General features: G+C 43.3%; 1 protein-coding gene across 1 annotated transcript; it reads left to right on the top strand.

Annotated features, from left to right (window-relative positions):
- Positions 1 to 2,445: 2,445 nt before the first annotated feature.
- LOC130201627 (microtubule-associated protein futsch-like) lies at positions 2,446 to 22,147 on the top strand. The gene is made up of 5 exons (XM_056426709.1): positions 2,446 to 2,540; positions 3,438 to 3,579; positions 9,147 to 10,573; positions 11,750 to 12,792; positions 15,036 to 22,147. Exons 1-5 carry the CDS (start codon positions 2,446 to 2,448, stop codon positions 22,145 to 22,147), a joined length of 9,819 nt encoding a protein of 3,272 aa, XP_056282684.1.
- Positions 22,148 to 22,261: the final 114 nt, after the last annotated feature.

Below are 22,261 nucleotides of genomic sequence, written 5' to 3'. Positions count from 1 at the left end.
GTTGGATCCAGCAGTAAAGAGGCATCTTACTCTCTTCTCCGACTGTACGTGTATTGGCACGATCGCAGGCGGCCGTCATCTGAATTCCCACTTGGCCAATATTTCATGGAAATCAACAAGTTTGTGCATGTTGGTCCTCGGTGGACGTTGTGAAATTTCCATGGGGTCTGAAATCTAGAAAGAGCATGTGTGTCGAAACTTCAATTCTCACGTTTCGTCAAGACCCCAGGTGTACATTGAATTTCATCACTCCTACAAGATTAGACACTGAAGGAAAGGCATAACAAGGAATTTGTCAAGCTTCGCTTTATTTCTCTTTTTCCTGTCAAAATGAAGGCCACGTTCGACAATGGGTGGGGCAAAGGGGGCCGGGTGTAAGGAATGGGGCCCCTCTCCCCACTTTATACCCCAGGCCTGATGTATGCTTGTCTCAGTGAAAGTATCTTAGTGGCTCGGGGGAAGAGCAGGTCGTCCTTTAACCGAGTTCTGAGGAGTCCTTGAGCAACACCGGCATTTATTTCCTGGTTCCGGCTCATTGCTCCTAAATTCAAAAAGTAAAAGTTCATGTGTGTAACTCAAGACCATCTTGCTTTGAAATAAAACCAATTTCCCAATCCTGATCTCCCCATACACACCTGTCGAGCTCCGTGCATGTTGCGACACTCACGGGACAAAAACACCTGACGGAGTCGTGGAAACCTCCTCTGGTGTAGTTCCTGTTCCAGTACGTGTCTCCAGAATCACATTTTCCCACGATGACACACACACACACACACACTCATATGCACACACACACACGTACATACATACACACATGCACACACACACAAACACTCACACACTAACCATCTCTCTTTCTTCTCTCATGCCCTCAAGCCTCCGTTGGTTTGAATTCTTTTTCCGAAACGGCTTTATTTTCAGCTGTATTATTTTCTATTTTTTCCTATTGTTTTTGACTTTCCCCTTTGGGGTTTTCGTTACAGAATTATTCTATCATTGTAAAAAAACTTTCTATCTAAGGTTTCTTATATATATTTACACTTATATTTATATATCTCTATAAATATATATATATATATTCTTTTCTATTCTTTCATAGTGATTTTGACTTTTACCTTTGGGGTTTTCTTAATACCAAATGTCCTGTTAATGTCGTGTGTATCAACTGTCTGCTTAAATCACAAAGACAAACACACACACACATGCACACAGAACAAAATCAACCACGCAAAGAAAACAAAACCCTCACGAACAGACAGAAGCAAAGCCACGAAACTTCGTCGGGATTCTATGACCTCCATGAGATCAACTCGGGAGGTTTGAACGACTCCAGCAGATTTAGCAATCAGAGGATTAGCAGCTCTCTTTCAGCCTGCGCGTGGTTCATGTCAGCCGAGCCGTGGTCCACAGCACAGAGAACGTAAACACAAGCCCTCAGGACGTGTCCACACACAAAGTAACCCAACGGGCTGCGACTCGAAAGGTAGCAGCTCGTCTCCATGGAGGTCACCGACTGCTCGGCCTCACTCCAAAAGCCGCCACCTTTTTCTTTCACTGAGACAGACGCTGCAAAACAAGAATAGGTGCCAACATCTGCTCCCCTTGAATCTGAGCTTGCGTCGCCCCCTTGTGGAGAAACCCCTACTTTGCAGAAGCTTGTGTCCTGGTGGCTGTGAAGCCTCAGGGCTCGAACACACCAGACGCGCCTCTCAAAAACGCGTCGCCCGCAAAACCAATGATTACCTATGGTACGGCGCGACTTTAAGACGCGCCTTTTAAATGCCACGCGGCGCGGTTTTCTTGCGTTTTTCAGGCGCGGTTAAAAGTTAAAATATTTAGACGTGTGGCGCGGAGGCGCACAGCTCATCAACGTCACACTCGGCCAATGCAGCCAATCGAATCAAGCAGGAGGCGGGCTTTCCTTCCTGTTTTCCCGAGAACCTCATATTATATATTATATTAGCGGTATTTAATTACGAAGATCTTCATAATTCTAAATCTAAACACGACTCAAACTGACTCCTGCTCAGTCGGAAGTGCAACTGAAAGCCTCGCCATCGAGACACAACTCATGGAATAGATGGTGGTGTTTGCCGTACTCTTTCCTTTCTTTTTTAAAATATCTTGAACCCAAAATTAACGGTTGGTTGCGCACGCAGGTCCGTTCCACAGGTGCACCGCGCTGTTTTGCCCGGCAGGTTTTTGACAAGGCGTTTTTGGTGCGGCTGCGCTTTTTAGAGGCGCGTCTGGTGTGTTCGAGCCCTCAGGAGACAACAACAGGCATGCTCTCATCTGTACATGTTAAATTTTGGGATATTTAGCTGACCCCCTGATCGTGTTCCATGGTGGCGCTGTCACGCAGACCCCCGTGCAGCATGGTGGACGGGGCACATCTTCTGTTGAGACAAGGTGGAGCGCCGCTTGTCCCTCTGTCACTGTATCGACATGTCCGAGGGGAGCGGGTGTGATGACGTCTGCTTCCCACGCCTCCTCAGGCCTCACGCGGGCTCGACAATCCTCAACCACACTCTAATTGTTCGGTGTGTTAATGTTTTTGTCCGTCCCAACAATTAGGGAGCGCGGCCCCTTATGTATGTGTGTGTGTGTATGTATTTGTGTTTGTGTGTATGTATGTATTTGTGTTTGTGTGTATGTATATATATTTATTTGTGTGTGTGTGTGTGTACGTATATGTGTGTCTATGTATGTACTGTATATTTGTGTATGTTTGTATGTATGTGTGTGTATGTATGTGTATGAATGTATGTACGTATGTATGTGTATGTATCTATATATAAATGTATGTTTATATATATGTGTGTAATTATGTATATGTATATATGAATGTGTGTGTGTATGTATGCATGAGCGTATGTCTGTATATATTAATGTATCTTTGTATGAATGTATGTATGTATATATGAATGTTTGTATGTCTGTATGTATGTTTGTATGTCTGTATATATTAATGTATGTTTGTGTGTGTGTATGTATGCATGAGTGTATGTCTGTATATATTAATGTATCTTTGTATGAATGTATGTATGTATATATGAATGTTTGTATGTCTGTATATATTAATGTTTGTATGTGTGTGTGTGTGTGTATATATGTATGTTTGTATGTCTGTATGTTTGTATGTGTGTGTATGTATGTATGTTTGTATGTGTGTGTGTGTATGTATGTATGTTTGTATGTCTGTATATATTAATGTATGTTTGTATGAATGTATATATGTATGCATGTATGTAGGACTTTTCTGAACTCCAATTCAGCGCCTTATGTTTTATAATTGATGTGTTCATGGGCACATCAAGTATAGTATAGTTTGTATAAAGTAGATACATTACATTTACATAGAGTGGAGAAACAAAAGCCAATGACATAACCCCCCCCCCCCCCCCACCCCTTCCCTGTTTCCTGCCTCTCTCTACCAGGAGCTACGACCAGATCAGTGTGTCCACAGAGTGCAGTTTCCAGACCGAATCGGACTGGGACCCTCTTTCGGACACCACCTCCATGATGAGCTTCGACATGGCTCAGCCAAACGGCACGACTTCACCCTTCAAAGACTTCAAGGTTGGTCTCGTGAAACCTCAAGATAATACACATACCTGTGTGTGAGTGTTTGTGTGTGTGTGTGTGAGTGTTTTTCAATTCAGTTTATTTGTATAGCCCAATTTCACAAATTATAAATTTGTCTCTGAGTGCTTTACAATCTGTACACATAGACATCCCTGTCCCAAAACCTCACATCGGATCAGGAAAAACTCCCAAATAACCCTTCAGGTGGAAAAAAAAGGGAAGAAACCTTCAGGAGAGCAACAGAGGAGGATCCCTCTCCAGGATGGACAGGTGCAATAGATGTAATGTGTACAGAAGGACAGATTTAGAGTTAAAATACATTCAATGAATATGACAGAGTGTATGAATAGTTCATCATAGGCATATTCCACGATGGAGACCTCCACGATCCATCAGGCAGATGGAGGTAGAGAGGAGGAGTGGGCGGAGTCTCAACAGTGGGCGAAGTCTCAACAGGACAGTGGCGTAGTCGATAGCAGGAATTCCACGACCCAGACCTCGATGATCCATCAGCAGATAGGATCTATGCCGTCTCATAGGGTCCGATGACCCCATGAGACGTGAAGTCAAAAGGACTCCGGGGAGAAAGCAGAGTTAGTAACGTGTGATTGAGAGATGAAAATTCATCCCTAAGGAGAGAAAAAAAAAGAGGAGATAGGTGCTCAGTGCATCCTAAAACGTCCCCCGGCAGCTATAAGCCTATAGCAGCATATCAAGGGGCTGGACCAGGTGAACCTGATTCAGCCCTAACTATAAGCTCTGTCAAAGAGGAAAGTCTTAAGTCTACTCTTAAATGAGGTGACTGTGTCTCCCTCCCGGACTGAAATTGGAAGCTGGTTCCATAAAAGAGGAGCTTGATAACTAAAGGCTCTGGCTCCCATTCTACTTATTAAGACTCTAGGAACTACAAGTAGTCCCGCATTTAGTGAGCGTAGCTCTCTAGTGGGGCAATATGGTACTACAAGCTCCTTAAGATATGATGGTGCATCACCAATCAAGGCTTTGTAGGTTAAGACAGTGGTCCCCAACCTTTTTTGAGCCACGGACCGGTTCCGTGTCAGAAATTATTTTCACGGACCGGCAATATAAATGACGTCATACAATTATACGAAGGGCATAAAGTGCCAAAACTACAACTCATCATTACGCCGAATTAGTGTGAGCCGTGCGCTTGTTTACCTGCAACGAGCCGCTAATGGAGACAGCGACACAGACGTGTGTTTGGTCCGCTGCGCCTAACCGAGTTCTGGTCGCTGTCATTAGAACACCGGCAGAGTTGTTGTGTGAAATGTCCCTTAAGGCCACCGTCATTTGCATCTCGAACTAATTTTCTTCTAGCTCGGACGGGCTCGATTCACCGGGTGGGTTTGTTTACAAATGGGTTGCAGGTCTATTCTTTTGCAGTCGGGTCTTTTGTGGTTGGAGTACCGCTCAAACTCTTTTAAAAGCCTCTTCCACCCGGTCAACGTCTGAAACATGTAGAATATTCCGCTGTTCACTCGCCCACACAGCAGCGACTTTATCGGACAACTTGAAAACAGTTGTCATTTCCCTGAAGTGACAGAATTCATTGAGCAGGTTGAATATGTTTTAAGATTCTTTGTCACTAAAATGTGCCGCCAGCAGAGGGTTCGGCGCGTGAGACTCGCCTGCAGCGATAAACCCGAACTTTAAGACTCCTGAACGCGGCTCAGACGTACACACGGGTGTATCCGGTCCTTTTTCAAAATAATATATTTTTCCGACTGATTTTAAAAAAAATTACAACTTCTTTTATTCACATTTTTTCCGCGGCCCAGTTCCAACCAAGCCGTGGACCGGTACCGGGCCGCGGCCCGGGGGTTGGGGACCCCTGGGTTAAGAGAAGAATTTTAAAAGTGATTCTTGATTTTACTGGGAGCCAGTGCAGAGCAGCTAGTGCAGGAGTGATGTGATCTCTTTTCTTAGTTTTAGTGAGAACACGAGCTGCAGCATTCTGGATCAACTGGAGGGACCTAAGAGACTTATTAGAGCAGCCTGATAATAAGGAGTTGCAGTAATCCAGTCTCGAAGTAACGAACGCGTGAACCAATTTTTCTGCATCTTTTTGAGACAAGATGTGCCTGATTTTTGAAATATTACGTAGATGAAAGAATGCAGTCCTTGAGATTTGCTTTACGTGGGAGTTAAAGGACAAGTCCCGATCAAAGATAACGCCGAGATTCTTTACAGTGGTGTAGGATGCTAGGGCAATGCCGTCTACAGAAACCACATCACCAGATGATTGATCTCTGAGGTGCTCAGGACCGAGTAAAATTACTTCAGTTTTGTCTGAGTTTAACATCAAGAAGTTGCAGGTCATCCATGTTTGTGTGTGTGTGTGTGTGTGTGTTTGCACTTTTTGAAAGTGCAGTATCGACAATATAATGGCTGCTAAACAACTTTAAAACGCTTTCAAATACTTTCTTGATGAAGTATTGCATTACGGTCCTTACCGTCTTAATCTAAGTAGTAATATAGTTTTGTTGTCATGACACACATCTCCAGTGGGATTAATATTAACCGCCAGTTCTTCCTGAGATCAATGTCCACCATCACACTTTTGCAAAGAAAATAAATGAAGAATATCAATTGTAAAAAAGAAGACAACATGCTGGGACATACTGAGTATATTTGTCTGATTATTATCCTTTGAGTTACTGTTTAGACTCTTTTTACTCCTCGACATTCATTGATAAATCTTCTAATCACACACCATTTGATGAGTGGTTGCATTAACATGTGCAGGGATCGTAGAAGTGTGCTTCCCCTTTAAGGCGAGCAGTGCGTAATCCCATGGGAGTGCGTTGTCCTCGGGCTACTTCCATGGACTCAAACCTGTCCAACCTGCTCTCAGTACTATTTGTGTCAGGGGGGAGTCGTAACAAAGTGATGCTTTACAGTTCGGCACGGCGCCTGACAGATCCAGTGCCCCGCTGTACTTGGGATCAACAGCATTCATCCTGTGTGTGTGCCTGTTTAGTTTATCTGCTGCTGAGATCAGAGAATGAAGCAGAGAGCCGGCTGACAGATAAGGAACCGATACGGTGCTCTATCTCCGCCTACCTGACATTTGTCATCGCTATGAGTAAATACAGGAGGGCATGCTCAGAGGAGAGCTAATAGTAGCCGCTCCGCTTCCAGGGTCAACAGGTTATCCTTTTAAGACTTTAAGCAAACACCGGACGCGGGATCTTTTCTTTACTTGTTGATTCACTTCTGCTTCAGCGCGCTGGATTTGTGGAAATGGAGGTACGGTATGTCGCTCTGACCCAAAGGAAGCTGTCATGTTTCTGTTTCCCTTCACACGTATTCATGGAAGTGGAAGGCCAGCCAGGGGCTTTCTCTATGGGCTGTTTGCTCAGCGCAATAACGTTTGAACAGTTGACAGCAACAAAAACAGTTTTAAAAAAAAATCAGGAACAGCTGACTGAGAGGGCTCACATTCAACTGCCAGAGCCCTTCTTAACTCACACTATGGATTACACTTGTATGTACATCGTGACACAGCACCTTTGACCCATTTGCACTGTACAGTTCTTTATCTAAATGATAGGTTTAATGAGTCTGAACTTTTACAAACCAAATTCTTGTGAGGAGAGGCAGAGTAGATAACAGCTGTGCCATTGATTTGCCCAGCTTTAGAATGAAGAAGGGTGGGGCTGTCTCCAGCCGGCCCGTCCACACCCTTTCAATATCACTGGGCTGTGAATTCTTTTCTCTCGTTTGCCAACCATCTTTCACAATATCTTTTTTTTTTTCCTCCTTCTAGTCCTCACTGTTAGCTGTGATGCAAATGGCCATGCCCTCGAGTCAGACACTGTGTTCAGAGCTGGGGACATTTAACCGCTGACATTCTTTTCTTTGCTCTGTAATCAGCTCAAGACGTCAGGACTTCTAGTTTAAGAATCGCGATGTCTTCAGACATGAACTTCTTTAATTTGCTATATTCGGGATCTAAGCATTCATAAGCAGACAAGGAATATAACAGTCTAGGCTCCAGGAAGTCAACATGGTATGTAACTGATGTTTATTTTCCACGGGCTGTGTGCTTCTTGCCCTAACATTTGCTCTTTATTCTGTGACTACGCTCAGGTTTCAAAGGATGTTTTTTTCACGTCAGCACAGCGTGGGTTCTTTGTTTTCTTCTTCTCCTGTTTGGCTGCACGGAAATGTGTTTTATAACTGAGTTTGAAAGCCACTGCCGCTGTCTCATGCTTTGATATTAAATAATAGTATATTTCTCATTGATTATTAAGCCTGTGTGGTTGACCCTTGAGCCGAGCATGGAAGGAGATTTATGTGCGTCGAGTTATTCATTAGTTGGCCCGCTCCAACCTGCGGTTTTACCAATGTGTTGTTATTTGCACTTTAGTGTTTGCTCTTACTTAACCTGCTCAACTTGCTCTAGTTTAGAGCTGCGCACATTTAAATAGGCTCTATTACAATATGGATATTTTAAGTAAACTATTTCAAGATAAGTCGTGGTATTTTCTTTATTCTATCTTTTTATTTCCTTCTTGACAACAACAACAACAACCGGAAAAGACCATTTTTGTACAATATAAATAAACTTAAAGATCTTCTATTTTAAAAATGAATACACAATAATGTGTGTGTGTGTGTGTGTGTGTGTATATATATATATATATATATATATATATATAAAAAAATAAACCTTCGATAGAACAGAACTGTTTTGGATAAATAATTAAAACCAACAGTGTGTTTATGTGTAAACATATACACAATTCCATCTTCTTCTATTTACTTGTCGACTGCATTCCCTCTTTAAGTATAATTTAATCTATAACATTTATTTATAGCCATCACATGATTTCTGTGACCTCAATTCATTTCTGAATATCAAAGCAGAAAGACCAACAAAAAAAGTGTAAATATATATCATTATTCTAACCAAACCGTTTTCCTCAGAATATCTTTAATAGCGGGAAAACCCATAACATATAAAAAGTTGACATATTTGCTCCATGGTTTCAAACATTTAGATTTGACTAATAACTAATATTTTCTCATTGAATTTGTAACAATGCGTCCGTATTCTCATGGATATTCTCCCTCTGTATTTGTTCATCCTCATTTGGTCCCCGTTGTGTGTTGTTTAGGTCACAGTTATTCAAAAGACAAAGGTTGATTATTCTTTCAAACAATATCCTTATTGATTTCTTTTCAGCATTTTATAAAAAAACATACATAACAACAATATACATGTACACATACAAGAGATAACTTTCTTGAAGATCAGGATATTGTTTGTCTTGACTGTCATTTGACATTACTTCAAAGATAAGTGTGAATGTGGTCTCACCTAGGTGTGAGTGTGACGGTCCATACATACAGCTGCTCCTCACAACTATATCCCTTATGTCCATCTCTGTTGAAGAGCATACCTTTTTACATTTCATTTTCTGCTTGCTTTCTTCTTCTTTCAGTTCCAAAGCCAGAGACAAAAGGCTTTGGCAGCTGCTCTCTCCACCTCAATATTTATATGTTTGTTCTGCTTCTTGTCTGTCCACTTCAAGAGCTCAGAGGCGAAGAAGGGGATGCTGGATCGTCTCAGCCACTTCTTTAACTCCCGGAGAAAGAAGAGCCGGCATCATTCTGAGGCCTCCGACGCAAGCTACCCAACGTCCCCGACGTACCCGACGTCCCCCCTGTCTCCACAATCAGTCCAGTCTCAGCAGGAGGACGACGACGGGCTGAAGACGCCGACTCCTTCCCGAAAAGGCAGCGGCTCAACGGTGCTCTGTTATGCAGACGTCCGAGCGGGAGCGAAGGGCGGCGACGCCCTCAGCCATAGCTCGAGTGCGTCCTCCCTGCTGGCAGACGAAGCCGAGCTCCCGTTCGCTGACAGCGACAGCAGCGGCCGGAACAGCGTGAGGGAGGTGCACATGTGCAGGGTCAGCACGGCTGGCAAAGAAGGGAATTCTGGGAATTCTGGGAATTTTGGGAATTCTGAGAATTCTGGGAATGTGACCCCCACCGCTCAAGACCTTACTTCCACCCCTCCACCGAGAGCTGATCCGGGCTCAGAACTGGGCTTCGCAGATTCGGTGGTGGAGGAAGTGAGCAAAAGGCTGCAAGCCAGTTTGGATGAAAACATTTGTAAGAGCACAGAGGGGTCCGGCAAGGACAAGACTCAGACCACACTGTCGACCATTAACATCTCCCTCACCAAGGGGGTCAAGGCCCCAAAGTCCGTAACCTCCATTAGCTTAGCATCAAAGAAGGCATCCGTGAAAGTTGGAGAGAAGGGGTACCGTACCGCGCTGAGAGGGATAACTTTAGGCTCTCAGTCGTCCCCCTCACAACTCATCGACTCCCCAAAGGAAGGCGGGGACTCTCGGAACGTAGATCGGGACAACAAGAGGAGGGGTCAGGTGTTCTCTTGGGACGACTTCGACCCGCAATGGAGCCTTTCACCTGAGAGCGAGCCAGCGCCCCGAGATGATCTCCACAAAGCGATATGGGTGGAAACACACCTGGGGCCGGAGGAGGAGTGGGAGGGGGAGGGGGAGAGATATATAACGAAAGAAGAGGAGGAGGAGGGCTTCAGAGCGGACTCGCCTCCCGTGCTGGCGATACCTGTCACAGTGATTCCCGAGGACGACTCGCTCCCTCCGAGCCCCGCCCCCTCCGAGTCCAGTGGCAGCCTGCCGCAGTCCGCCAGCTCCTTGGCACCGACTACAAGGGAGTTCCAGGCGACCGCACCACAGCCGGGAGGGCCTGGCGCTGGCACAGGCTCCAAGCAAAGTTCCCTTAAGGACAAACGCAGAACCAGAGACATTTGCGTCACGCGCAAGACGGTGAACCTGCCCTCGAAAAGCAAGGTTTTTGCCCACAAGGTGTTGGTGACTCCGGAGCCAGATTTGGACGGGAGCGAGCCAGCGGAAGAGGAGCTCACCAGAGACTCAACTACAAAGACTTCAGGCACAACAGGAGAGGAACTGTGAGTATCTGTCCGTTTAAATTTCCCGTGGTTACTGTTTAAAAGGCCCTTTGATGCCGTGGGAACCCACAAGCAGAGGAGCTGAGTCTGCATGCAACCTGAGCTCTAAGTTCACAAGCCCCATTGTACCAGAGCAGGACAATGCAGACCGTATAAAATATTTATACAAAAACTGTGATGTATTCTCATGAAGTTCTATAAATGACCCTTTGTGCTATACATTATTTGTTATAATGGAGTCAGAATTGATTTGTCACCTTGTAATCGAAATGAAGGTCACCGCTGCTGTTTACCCATGGTGTATATTCTCCACCTGAATACGTTAGTCATTACAAACCCTGATGGCCGACTCCTGCCTGCACACTTTGTTTGACTTTAGGGTTACATGGTTACGCTAAGACACATGCATATAGAAAAAAAGGGGCGGTACATACACATACTGCTTTTAACGAACCAATAACACTCCTCGAAATGTGACCGACTGCTTCCTCCAGGCTACAAGTGGTCATGGATAGCTTGATTTATAGGTTGAGTGCTCCTGCATTATTTAACCCTTGTGTTGCCTTAGGGTCATTTTGACCCGAATCAATATTACACCCTCCCCCCGCCTTTGGGTCATTTTGACCCGATTCAATGTTTCACCCTCCTGTTACCTTTATATTTACTAACATATTTTACCCTTTGGGTTCAATTTGACGCCAGCAATTAAAACCTCCAGAAAATTATTAGAATTAATATTGTTTTCCAAGTTTAAGTGTGAGGCACTTTATGTTTGTTTGTTGACTACCGAAAGAACACCGACATTAAACATTGAATGGGGTCAAATTAATCCTAAGGCGGGGGGAGGGTGTAATATTGATTCGGGTCAAAATGACCCTAAGGCAACACAAGGGTTAAAGGAATGTATTGGTGTCTTGAGAAATATGAAACATATGTGCTGTCCAGATGGAAGAGTGTTGTCAATCTCCTCATCTAATTTAGAACATTAGAGCGTATTTAGAGCGTATTTCCCAAACTATTGTCAAACTATTCCTAAATTATTTTACTTGTTGCAGATACTTAATCCACAATGAAACATACTACTTGCTGTTCTTTATTTACTTATGCTGCATGTGGTTATTTAGCTTATTCTAATATAGTTTCTCTCTCCCTCCATCTCCCTCCCTCTCCCTTCAGGCTGCCAAGCCTCCAAAACAACAATGTGGAACTCAAGGAAGTCAGCCTTCAGCCAAGTACAGACGGGACTACACACTCTGACGCAAATACTCCTGAAGCCATAGTTCAGGAAAAAACAGACTCCAAGGCCTCTGACATTGATGCCGCTTCAGACATGTACAGAGGAAAGTCTCAAGCAGTGGGGTCTGGGTTGAGAGGCCAAGGGACCAGCCAGGCTACAGCCTTCAAACGAGGGCTTAAAGCAGAAAGTGGGCCTACCACAGCAAGTGGAGCAAAGACCCCATCCTCAGCAGCTGGCAGCCAGACCAAAAATGTAACAACAAAGATGAAGGTCTCCACAGAGAGCAGGAGGGTGGGAACCTCCAGTGATAAAACTGTTTCTATCTTACCAACATTAAAGGACCAGAGCAGCAGTTCCTTAAGTGCAAAGTCTAAAATCCCCAAAAGGACAGCATCAGATTCTGATATGAAATCAACGGTGACACCAAATAAACCATCGGTGACGGACACCTCTGGATCCAAAGTGCAGAAACTACTCGGAAGCAAAGAAGCTTTGAAAACTCCACTCACTGCCACCAAAGCTGGCAGGAAACAAAGTGTTGAAGAGAAAGCTCCGTCAGGAGACATTGCTCCCACTAAAGCAACACACAAGATGGGAACAAAGCTTATTCAGGAAAAACCAGACGAGCACTCCATAAACCTGGTAAATGGTGTGGAGAAAGACCGCGAGGAGAGGAGTGTTAGAACAGGACAGCGTTCTGACAGGGAGGCCAGTCCTGGTGTCAAACAAGGGCAAAACCGCCTGGAGAATAATGCCTCCTTGGTATCGAAGAGTCGGTTGCCCGTTTCATCGGCGACGAATAAGACGAGCGACGAGATAACTCAAACGAGTGGCACCGACAATAAAAGAACAACATCTGGTCCGTCGGATTCAGACGGATCCAGCACAGTCCAGAAGCAGAGTCCAGAGCAACGACAAGTGACTCCTGGCCAGAGACCCGGGAGTGAGACGCCAACCCCGCTCCCTGGAAGCCCCAAGAAAGGTAAGACAGTACGACCCCTGCGTGTTGCGTGTTGCGTGTTGGGTGTTGTGTGCTGCGTGTTGCGTGCTGGATGTTGGGTGTTGGGTGTTGCATGTTGGGTGTCGCGTGCTGGGGGTTGTGTGTTGCGTGCTGGGGGTTGGGTGTTGCGTGCTGGGGGTTGGGTGTTGCATGTTGGGTGTTGCATGTTGGGTGTTGCGTGTTGCATGTTGCAGGTTGCGTGCTGCGTGTGGTGTGTTGCAACCAGAAAGGCTTGGGCTCTTCTGTTGACGGTGAATGAAAGATCAACTTCGTAGACACAGGTCACTTTGAGGCTTAGAAATTGTTTCACATTTTTTATAGAATTGTTCAACATTTCGAGAAATGTGCTTACACACTAGATGATCAGATAGATTTTTACTCTCTTATCTGTGCAGTACATGTGCTACACCGAGCAGCTGCTTGGCACAAAGAAAAGCACAAAGCTTGCCTGGCTCTGTCCAACCACAACAAAGTTACCTGCCAGCAGGTCTACAGCTTACTGATTAACACGTTACATCTTGTGTTTTGTGTATTTTGGACAAAATGAAAGAGTCCCACATAGGGCTGCAACAACGAATCGATAAAAATCGATTATTAAAATAGTTGGCAACGAATTTCATTATCGATTCGTTGTGTCGCGCGATTATTACGGCGCTCAATAAGTCACGGAGTATAAACAAAGTTGAGTTGAGCGCAGAGCGGCGCAGGAGAAACAAGAGCGGAGGTTGAGGAGAGACGGAACGCTGCGTTGTGAGAGCCAATCAGCGCTGAGCTGCCCCGCTGTTGATGAATCTAATTGGCTGCTGCTGCTCACGTGGCGCTGGATGCGGAAGTCATTCACGTAGTCGGAGACATTCACGGAGCTGAGTGCACCTACGGGTGACATTATGAACCCAGACACCAGGGCGCTACATGTCACGACGTGTGTGGCATTTCCACAAGAGTATAACATAGAAAACGTGGTTATTTATTCCGTGGCGGATAGCGGAAAATATTTTTCCACGGAGAAAGGCAACGGAGATAAGCCACGACGCCACTAGCTGTGAGCGCTGCGCTGCGCGTGCAGACATTTAATGTAGCGGAGCAGCGCGTGAGCTCTGATCGCTCTTTTAATGAAGTATCGATACTAAAAATATGCTAAATCACATCGTTTTTAACGTACGGGTACTTTGTTAGTATCGCTACACCGTGCAGCGTGACAGCAGCAGATGTAGCGGACTAACATTCAAGCTAACCTAACTTCCCAAACGCTGTCGACATCTGAACGCTGATTGGCCGAGACTCGACACGTCCCATCAAAGATGTTTTATTGCGAAGAGCACCACTTCACATTTTTTCCGCGTCTCACTGCAATCTCAACGGCAGCGGGCCAGGTGAACAAAATAATAAATCGGAATGCGTCTCTGATATTGTTCAGGGGGCCGGTCCACATGGGGACCACTGCTCAGGAGAGTAAAGCTGTCAGTCTGTTTGTGACGGTTCATCACCATGGTGACCAGTGAACAAGTTCATCCACATGGTGACCAGTGATCTCCAGGACCTTTCCATGACTTTAAACCAAATTTCCATGATTAAACATTTTGTGAAAACTTTCTATACGTGACAAAGTGAGAAGATGTAGTATTTAAAATAACAATGAGAATTCCAAAGCATACCGTATATATACCGTGTAAATTAACATTTGAATAAAACAAATTTGCATTACTTTTCCAAATATTTTGGGATTTTATTTTTTTCAATTACTTTTCTCGGCCTGCCATTAGCCATTTAATAATTCCATGACTTTTCCAGATTTTCCATGACCCTACGGACCCTGTTTTGAATAAAGGGTTGAAAATTAAAGTTTTTTTGTTTTTTTATCCGATTAATCGATTAATCGATAAAATAATCAACCGATTAATCGATTATCAAAATAATCGTTAGTTGCAGCCCTAGTCCCACACATAATCTATAACTCGTAAGACAACAACATATAGTTTTTACACTTAACCAAACAAGATATAATGTGCTTTAGAGATGCTTGTTGGCACATTTTGTGACGTTTGGAATGAGCCAAACCCCCCCCCCCCCCCCCCTGCTCTAAGCTAAGCTAAGTGGTTAACTGGCATCTCCTGGCTAAATGTTCATATTTACCACAAAAGAAAGCAAATAATGTAGGAAATGTATTGTCATTCAATATTTAGTTTGTATTGAAACTGTGTCTGTGTGTGTGTTTGTTTAAACAGGGAATACGCTAGCAACCAGACCATCCATGCACCTCTCTAAAAGCAGCATTATCCATGAAGATAGTGGCACACCCATCTTGGTTGTCTCTCCACCTGCCACCAAGCAAGATAAAAATGTCTCATCAGAGCTCTCCAAACAGAGTGACAACATTAAGCATCATAAAAGTCTGGTAAAGGATTCCGCAGATCCCTCATCATCTGGTAGCAAGCTTCCTACAAGAGGTCAGAGGAGCTCCAACAAAGAACAATCCAGAAAACCTTCATCGACTGAGAATTCTGCAAGCACATCCACATCTAAACGGGAAGACTCGATTCAGGACTCGAACACAGAGACAGCTGTCACAGCGTCTGAGAGTGTCGTAGCGGACCAAGTGAAGGACAATGCCAGTGGTGACATACTGAAAGTCAAGCCTCTGTCTACAAAGGAACAAGAGAGAGGGATACAACTCACAGACAATCAGTCTAGTCTCATTGAAAACCAGCTAAAAAGAAATGAGGCAAAGGAATTACAGGAGAGCAGAACCAGTCCTGCAACTGAGGAGATTTCAAAAGTCCATCAAACGCAAAACAACAATGCCATTATTTTAGAAAACTCTCAAGGAAATGTTTCACCAGTTACAGACCCCTGTGAGGTGGCCAAGGCAGGTCCATCTCAGTCGCCAGTTACTGATGTAAATAATGCTGAGATTGATTGCCAGCTTGAGAACAAAACACCAACAAAGGTTAAGTCTCAGATTCAAAGTGACAACACCACACAGGAACAAAAAACATTGATTTTACCAAAGATTTGTCCAGAAGAAGTAAAAGGGAAACACATTTTAGAGACAACAAAGCTGATCAGTGATAGTAAACCAGATTCAATCCAGGAGAGAGGCCTTCCAGAACTGAAGCTCATCTCTGCTCATGAAGATGTAACTGATATGTCAGCCAAACCGGTTGAAAGCGGTCACTGTGACATAATAACTCCCTCTGATCTGGAAGGTAGTGTTTCCCTTAAAGAAACAAATGAGGTCACTCCTGCTAAATTGCCATCAAAAGACCAAGATGCTGAGCCAACAGAAGGCATTTCAGCCCCTACTATGGCTGTTTCAGTTGAAGCTAACTTGCTCAATATAGAGCAGCAAAAAGAGTTATTAAAGGATCAAAGAACAAATATCATTCTTAAAAATGATAGATTGCCCACATTAAGCAGAGATTTAGTCAAAGATGTTGAGGTGGAGGAGAAAAGTAAAAAGGAGGCTGCCAGGAAACAAGCAGAAGATTTTGACATTCAAACACAGAGCGTTACTGTTTGTGAATTGACCAAGAATGTTGAAAATCAGCTCGACAAAGAGCCTCTTTTACGAGAAGGAGAATTTGAAAGACAGAAGAAAGACTCAAAATCAAGTAAAAAGCTGAACGACACAGCGGTTGAAAGCAGTGACTCACAAGAAAGTTGCAAAAAGGAGCTAAAGGACATTACTATCCAGGATGACGCCGGGAAAGAAATTACAAAAACACAGAAGCTGACAGATCCATCATCAGGGGAGACGTGTTTACAGCCTGACTCAGAGGAGGGACCACAGATGGTAGTAACGGATGCCCTGGAAGAGAAGAAGACAGAGGCAGAGCAAGCAAGAAGTGCACTCCATGAAAATACGACCAGTGTGATTGATACAAAGCAGGAATGTGAGATCATCTTAAAAGAAAATGCAAAGAGTGGTGATAAGAAAACCAATCAGCAGCTCAAGACACAAACTGTGATAAATGAACTGGAACCCCAAATACTTCTTACCAAGGATCAGAAGGTTAGGGATAAGGAAGCATATCAGGTGGACAAACATGTTCATGTTGAAGAGAAAAGTTCAACACCAGAACTAATAGCCATAAGCACTACAACTACGACTACTGAAGAAGAGATTAAAACAAAGGACTTATTGATGAAGAATTTACCGAATGAAATTTCAAATGAGACTGTTGACTCTGAGGTTAGGAGACACAAGGAACAGAAAACCTTGATTGTAAGAGACCAAGATGGGAACATTAAAAAGGGGAAAGCAGAAGAAAATTCTAATCAATCAATAGAATCCAAATGTGACATAGAACAAATACCTGTGACAGAAAAAGCTTCAGAGAAGACTATGGAAAGACAGATTTTACAGATGATTACACCTCAAGATCTAAAAGCAGAGATTATAAGCACAACAAAGGTTATAAGCACAACAACCCAGTATGAAAAGGGGGCGGAAGAGAAGGCTGAAATAAAGGATTCATCCGTTAAGAATTTGGTTAATGAGGCAGCAATGACACCAGAAGCTCCAAAGAAGATATCAGAAAGCCAAATTCAAGGACCAAAGGTTATAAGCACAACAACCCAGAGTGAAAAGGGGGCTGAAGAGAAGGCTGAAATAAAGGATTCATCTGTTAAGCGTTTAGTTAATGAGACAGCAATGACACCTGAATCTCCAGAAAAGACTACAGAAAGACACGTTTTAGAAATGGATACACCTCAAGATCTTAAAGCAGTAAGCAGTGAAACCCAGAGTGCTGAATGTGCTCAAGAGGAGACTGTAACAAAGGATTCATCAGTAAAGAATTTATTGAATGAGACTGGGATTATTAATGCTAACAGCAAAGTTAGCATCCAACAAGACCAGAAATCAAAAAGTGTGGCTAATGATAGAGCAATGACATCAGAATCTCCGAAGAAGATATCAGAAAGCCAAATTCAAGGACCAACGGTTATAAGCACAACAACCCAGGGTGAAAAGGGGTTTGAAAAGTCTGAAATAAAGGACTTATCTGTTAAGAGTTTGGTTAATGAGACAGCAATGACATCAGAATCTCCAAAGAAGATATCAGAAAGCCAAATTCAAGGACCAAAGGTTATAAGCACAACAACCCAGGGTGAAAAAGAGGCTAAAGACATGGCTGAAATAAAGGATGCATCTGTTAAGAGTTTGGTTGATGAGACAACAATGACTTCAGAAGCTCCAAAGAAGATATCAGAAAGCCAAATTCAAGGACCAAAGGTTATAAGCACAACAACCCAGGGTGAAAAAGGGGCTAAAGACATGGTTGAAATAAAGGATGCATCTGTTAAGAGTTTGGTTAAAGAGACAGCAATGACATCAGAACTTCCCAAAAAGAGAAGTGAAATCCAAATTCAAGAACCAAAGGTTATAAGCACAACAACCCACAGTGAAAAGGGGGCTGAAAAGACTGAAATAACTGACTCATCAGTTAAGAGTTTGATAAATGAGATGGCAATGACACCAGAATCTCCAAAGAAGATATCAGAAAGCCAAGTTCAAGGAACAAAGGTTATAAGCACAACAACCCAGGGTGAAAAGGGAGCGAACGAGAACGCTGAAATAAAGGATTTGTCAGTGGGGAATCTGGAAAATGAGATGGCAATGACATCAGAAGCTCCAATGAAGATATCAGAAAGCCAAATTCAAGGACCAAAGGTTATAATCACAACAACCCAGGGTGAAAAAGGGTCTGAAGAGAAGGCTGAAATAAAGGATTCATCGGTTAAGAGTTTGGTTGATGAGACAGCAATGGCATCAGAATCTCCAAAGAAGATATCAGAAAGCCAAATTCAAGGACCAAAGGTTATAAGCACAACAACCCAGAGTAAAAAGGGGGCTGAAGAGAAGGCTGAAATAAAGGATTCATCGGTTAAGAGTTTGGTTAATGAGACAGCAATGACATCAGAATCTCCAAAGAAGGTATCAGAAAGCCAAATTCAAGGACCAAAGGTTCTAAGCACAACAACCCGGAGTGAAAAGGGGGCTGACGACAAGGCTGAAATAAAGGATTCGTCAGTTAAGAGTTTGGTTGATGAGACAGCAATGACTTCAGAAGCTCCAAAGAAGATATCAGAAAGCCAAATTCAAGGACCAAAGGTTATAAGCACAACAACCCAGGGTGAAAAAGGGGCTAAAGACATGGCTGAAATAAAGGATGCATCTGTTAAGAGTTTGGTTAAAGAGACAGCAATGACATCAGAACTTCCCAAAAAGAGAAGTGAAATCCAAATTCAAGAACCAAAGGTTGTAAGCACAACAACCCACAGTGAAAAGGGGGCTGAAAAGACTGAAATAACTGACTCATCAGTTAAGAGTTTGATAAATGAGATGGCAATGACACCAGAATCTCCAAAAAAGATATCAGAAAGCCAAGTTCAAGGAACAAAGGTTATAAGCACAACAACCCAGGGTGAAAAGGGAGCGAACGAGAACGCTGATATAAAGGATTTGTCAGTGGGGAATCTGGTAAATGAGATGGCAATGACATCAGTAGCTCCAATGAAGATATCAGAAAGCCAAATTCAAGGACCAAAGGTTATAATCACAACAACCCAGGGTGAAAAAGGGTCTGAAGAGAAGGCTGAAATAAAGGATTCATCGGTTAAGAGTTTGGTTGATGAGACAGCAATGGCATCAGAATCTCCAAATAAGAAATCCGAAAGCCAAATTCAAGGACCAAAGGTGATAAACACAACAACCCGGAGTGAAAAGGGGGCTGACGACAAGGCTGAAATAAAGGATTCGTCAGTTAAGAGTTTGGTTGATGAGACAGCAATGACTTCAGAAGCTCCAAAGAAGATATCAGAAAGCCAAATTCAAGGACCAAAGGTTATAAGCACAACAACCCAAGGTGAAACGGGGGCTAGAGACAAGGCTGAAATAACGGATTCATCTGTTAAGACTTTGGTTGATGAGACAGCAATGACATCAGAAGCTCCAAAGAAGGTATCAGAAAGCCAAATTCAAGGACCAAAGATTCTAAGCACAACAACCCGGAGTGAAAAGGGGGCTGACGACAAGGCTGAAATAAAGGATTCGTCAGTTAAGAGTTTGGTTGATGAGACAGCAATGACTTCAGAAGCTCCAAAGAAGATATCAGAAAGCCAAATTCAAGGACCAAAGGTTATAAGCACAACAACCCAGGGTGAAAAAGGGGCTAAAGACATGGCTGAAATAAAGGATGCATCTGTTAAGAGTTTGGTTAAAGAGACAGCAATGACATCAGAACTTCCCAAAAAGAGAAGTGAAATCCAAATTCAAGAACCAAAGGTTATAAGCACAACAACCCACAGTGAAAAGGGGGCTGAAAAGACAGAAATAACTGACTCATCAGTTCAGAGTTTGATAAATGAGATGGCAATGACACCAGAATCTCCAAAGAAGATATCAGAAAGCCAAGTTCAAGGAACAAAGGTTATAAGCACAACAACCCAGGGTGAAAAGGGAGCGAACGAGAACGCTGAAATAAAGGATTTGTCAGTGGGGAATCTGGTAAATGAGATGGCAATGACATCAGAAGCTCCAATGAAGATATCAGAAAGCCAAATTCAAGGACCAACGGTTATAATCACAACAACCCAGGGTGAAAAAGGGTCTGAAGAGAAGGCTGAAATAAAGGATTCATCGGTTAAGAGTTTGGTTGATGAGACAACAATGGCATCAGAATCTCCAAAGAAGAAATCCGAAAGCCAAATTCAAGGACCAAAGGTTATAAGCACAACAACCCAGAGTAAAAAGGGGGCTGAAGAGAAGGCTGAAATAAAGGATTCATCGGTTAAGAGTTTGGTTGATGAAACAGCAATGACATCAGAAGCTCCAAAAAAGATATCAGAAAGCCAAATTCAAGGACCAAAGGTTATAAGCACAACAACCCAAGGTGAAACGGGGGCTAGAGACAAGGCTGAAATAACGGATTCATCTGTTAAGACTTTGGTTATTGAGAAGTCAATGACACCAGAATCTCCAAAGAAGCAACCCGAAAGCAAAATTCAAGGACCAAAGGTTACAAGCACAACAACCCAGAATGAAAAGGGGGCTGAAGAGAAGGCTGAAATCAAGGATTCGTCAGTTAAGAATCTGGTAAATGAGATGGCAATGACACCAGAATCTCCAAAGAAGATATGCGAAAGCCAAATTCAAGGACCAATGGTTATAAGCACAACAACCCAGAGTGAAAAGGGGGCTGAAGAGAAGGCTGAAATAAAGGATTCATCGGTTAAGAGTTTGGTTGATGAGACAGCAATGACATCAGAAGCTACAAAGAAGATATCAGAAAGCCAAATTCAAGGATCAAAGGTTATAAGCACGACAACCCAGGGTGAAAAAGGGTCTGGAAAGACTGAAATAAAGGATTCGGCAGTTAAGAGTTTGGTTAATGAGACAGCAATGACATCAGAATCTCCAAAGAAGATATCAGAAAGCCAAATTCAAGGACCAAAGGTTATAAGCACAACAACCCAGTGTGAAAAGGGGTCTGAAAAGACTGAAAAACAGGATTCATCTGTTAAGAGTTCGCTTGATGAGACATTAATGACACCAGAATCTCCAAAGAACATATCCGAAAGCCAAATTCAAGGACCAAAGGTTATAAGCACAACAACCCAGGGTGAAATGGGAGCTAAAGGGAACGCTGAAATAAAGGATTCCTTAGTTAAGAATCTGGTAAATGAGATGGCAATGACACCAGAATCTCCAAAGAAGATATCCGAAAGCCAAATTCAAGGACCAAAGGTTCTAAGCACAACAACCCAGAGTGAAAAGGGGGCTGAAGAGAAGGCTGAAATCAAGGATTCGTCAGTTAAGAGTTTGGTTGATGAGACAGCAATGACTTCAGAAGCTCCAAAGAAGATATCAGAAAGCCAAATTCAAGGACCAAAGGTTATAAGCACAACAACCCAAGGTGAAACGGGGGCTAGAGACAAGGCTGAAATAACGGATTCATCTGTTAAGACTTTGGTTATTGAGAAGTCAATGACACCAGAATATCCAAAGAAGGAACCCGAAAGCAAAATTCAAGGGCCAAAGGTTATAAGCACAACAACCCAGAGTGAAAAGGGGGCTGAAGAGAAGGCTGAAATCAAGGATTCGTCAGTTATGAATCTGGTAAATGAGACGGCAATTACACCAGAATCTCCAAAGAAGATATGCGAAAGCCAAATTCAAGGACCAATGGTTATAAGCACAACAACCCAGAGTGAAAAGGGGGCTGAAGAGAAGGCTGAAATAAAGGATTCATCGGTTAAGAGTTTGGTTGATGAGACAGCAATGACATCAGAAGCTACAAAGAAGATATCAGAATTCAAGGATCAAAGGTTATAAGCACGACAACCCAGGGTGAAAAAGGGTCTGGAAAGACTGAAATAAAGCAGTTAAGAGTTTGGTTAATGAGACAGCAATGACATCAGAATCTCCAAAGAAGATATCAGAAAGCCA

This window comes from Pseudoliparis swirei, chromosome 11 (genome assembly GCF_029220125.1).
Source record: "Pseudoliparis swirei isolate HS2019 ecotype Mariana Trench chromosome 11, NWPU_hadal_v1, whole genome shotgun sequence".
Classification (NCBI taxonomy): Eukaryota; Metazoa; Chordata; class Actinopteri; order Perciformes; family Liparidae; genus Pseudoliparis; species Pseudoliparis swirei.
This window is presented reverse-complemented; position numbering and strand designations above follow the sequence as displayed.

Excerpts from the sequence above, each read along its gene's own strand:
- LOC130201627 (XM_056426709.1), top strand. The coding sequence starts at position 2,446 with ATGTCCGAGGGGAGCGGGTGTGATGACGTCTGCTTCCCACGCCTCCTC. Across the intron at positions 3,580-9,146 it reads CACCCTTCAAAGACTTCAAG|AGCTCAGAGGCGAAGAAGGG; the intron begins GTTGGTCTCGTG and ends GTCCACTTCAAG. Across the intron at positions 12,793-15,035 it reads CCCTGGAAGCCCCAAGAAAG|GGAATACGCTAGCAACCAGA; the intron begins GTAAGACAGTAC and ends TTGTTTAAACAG.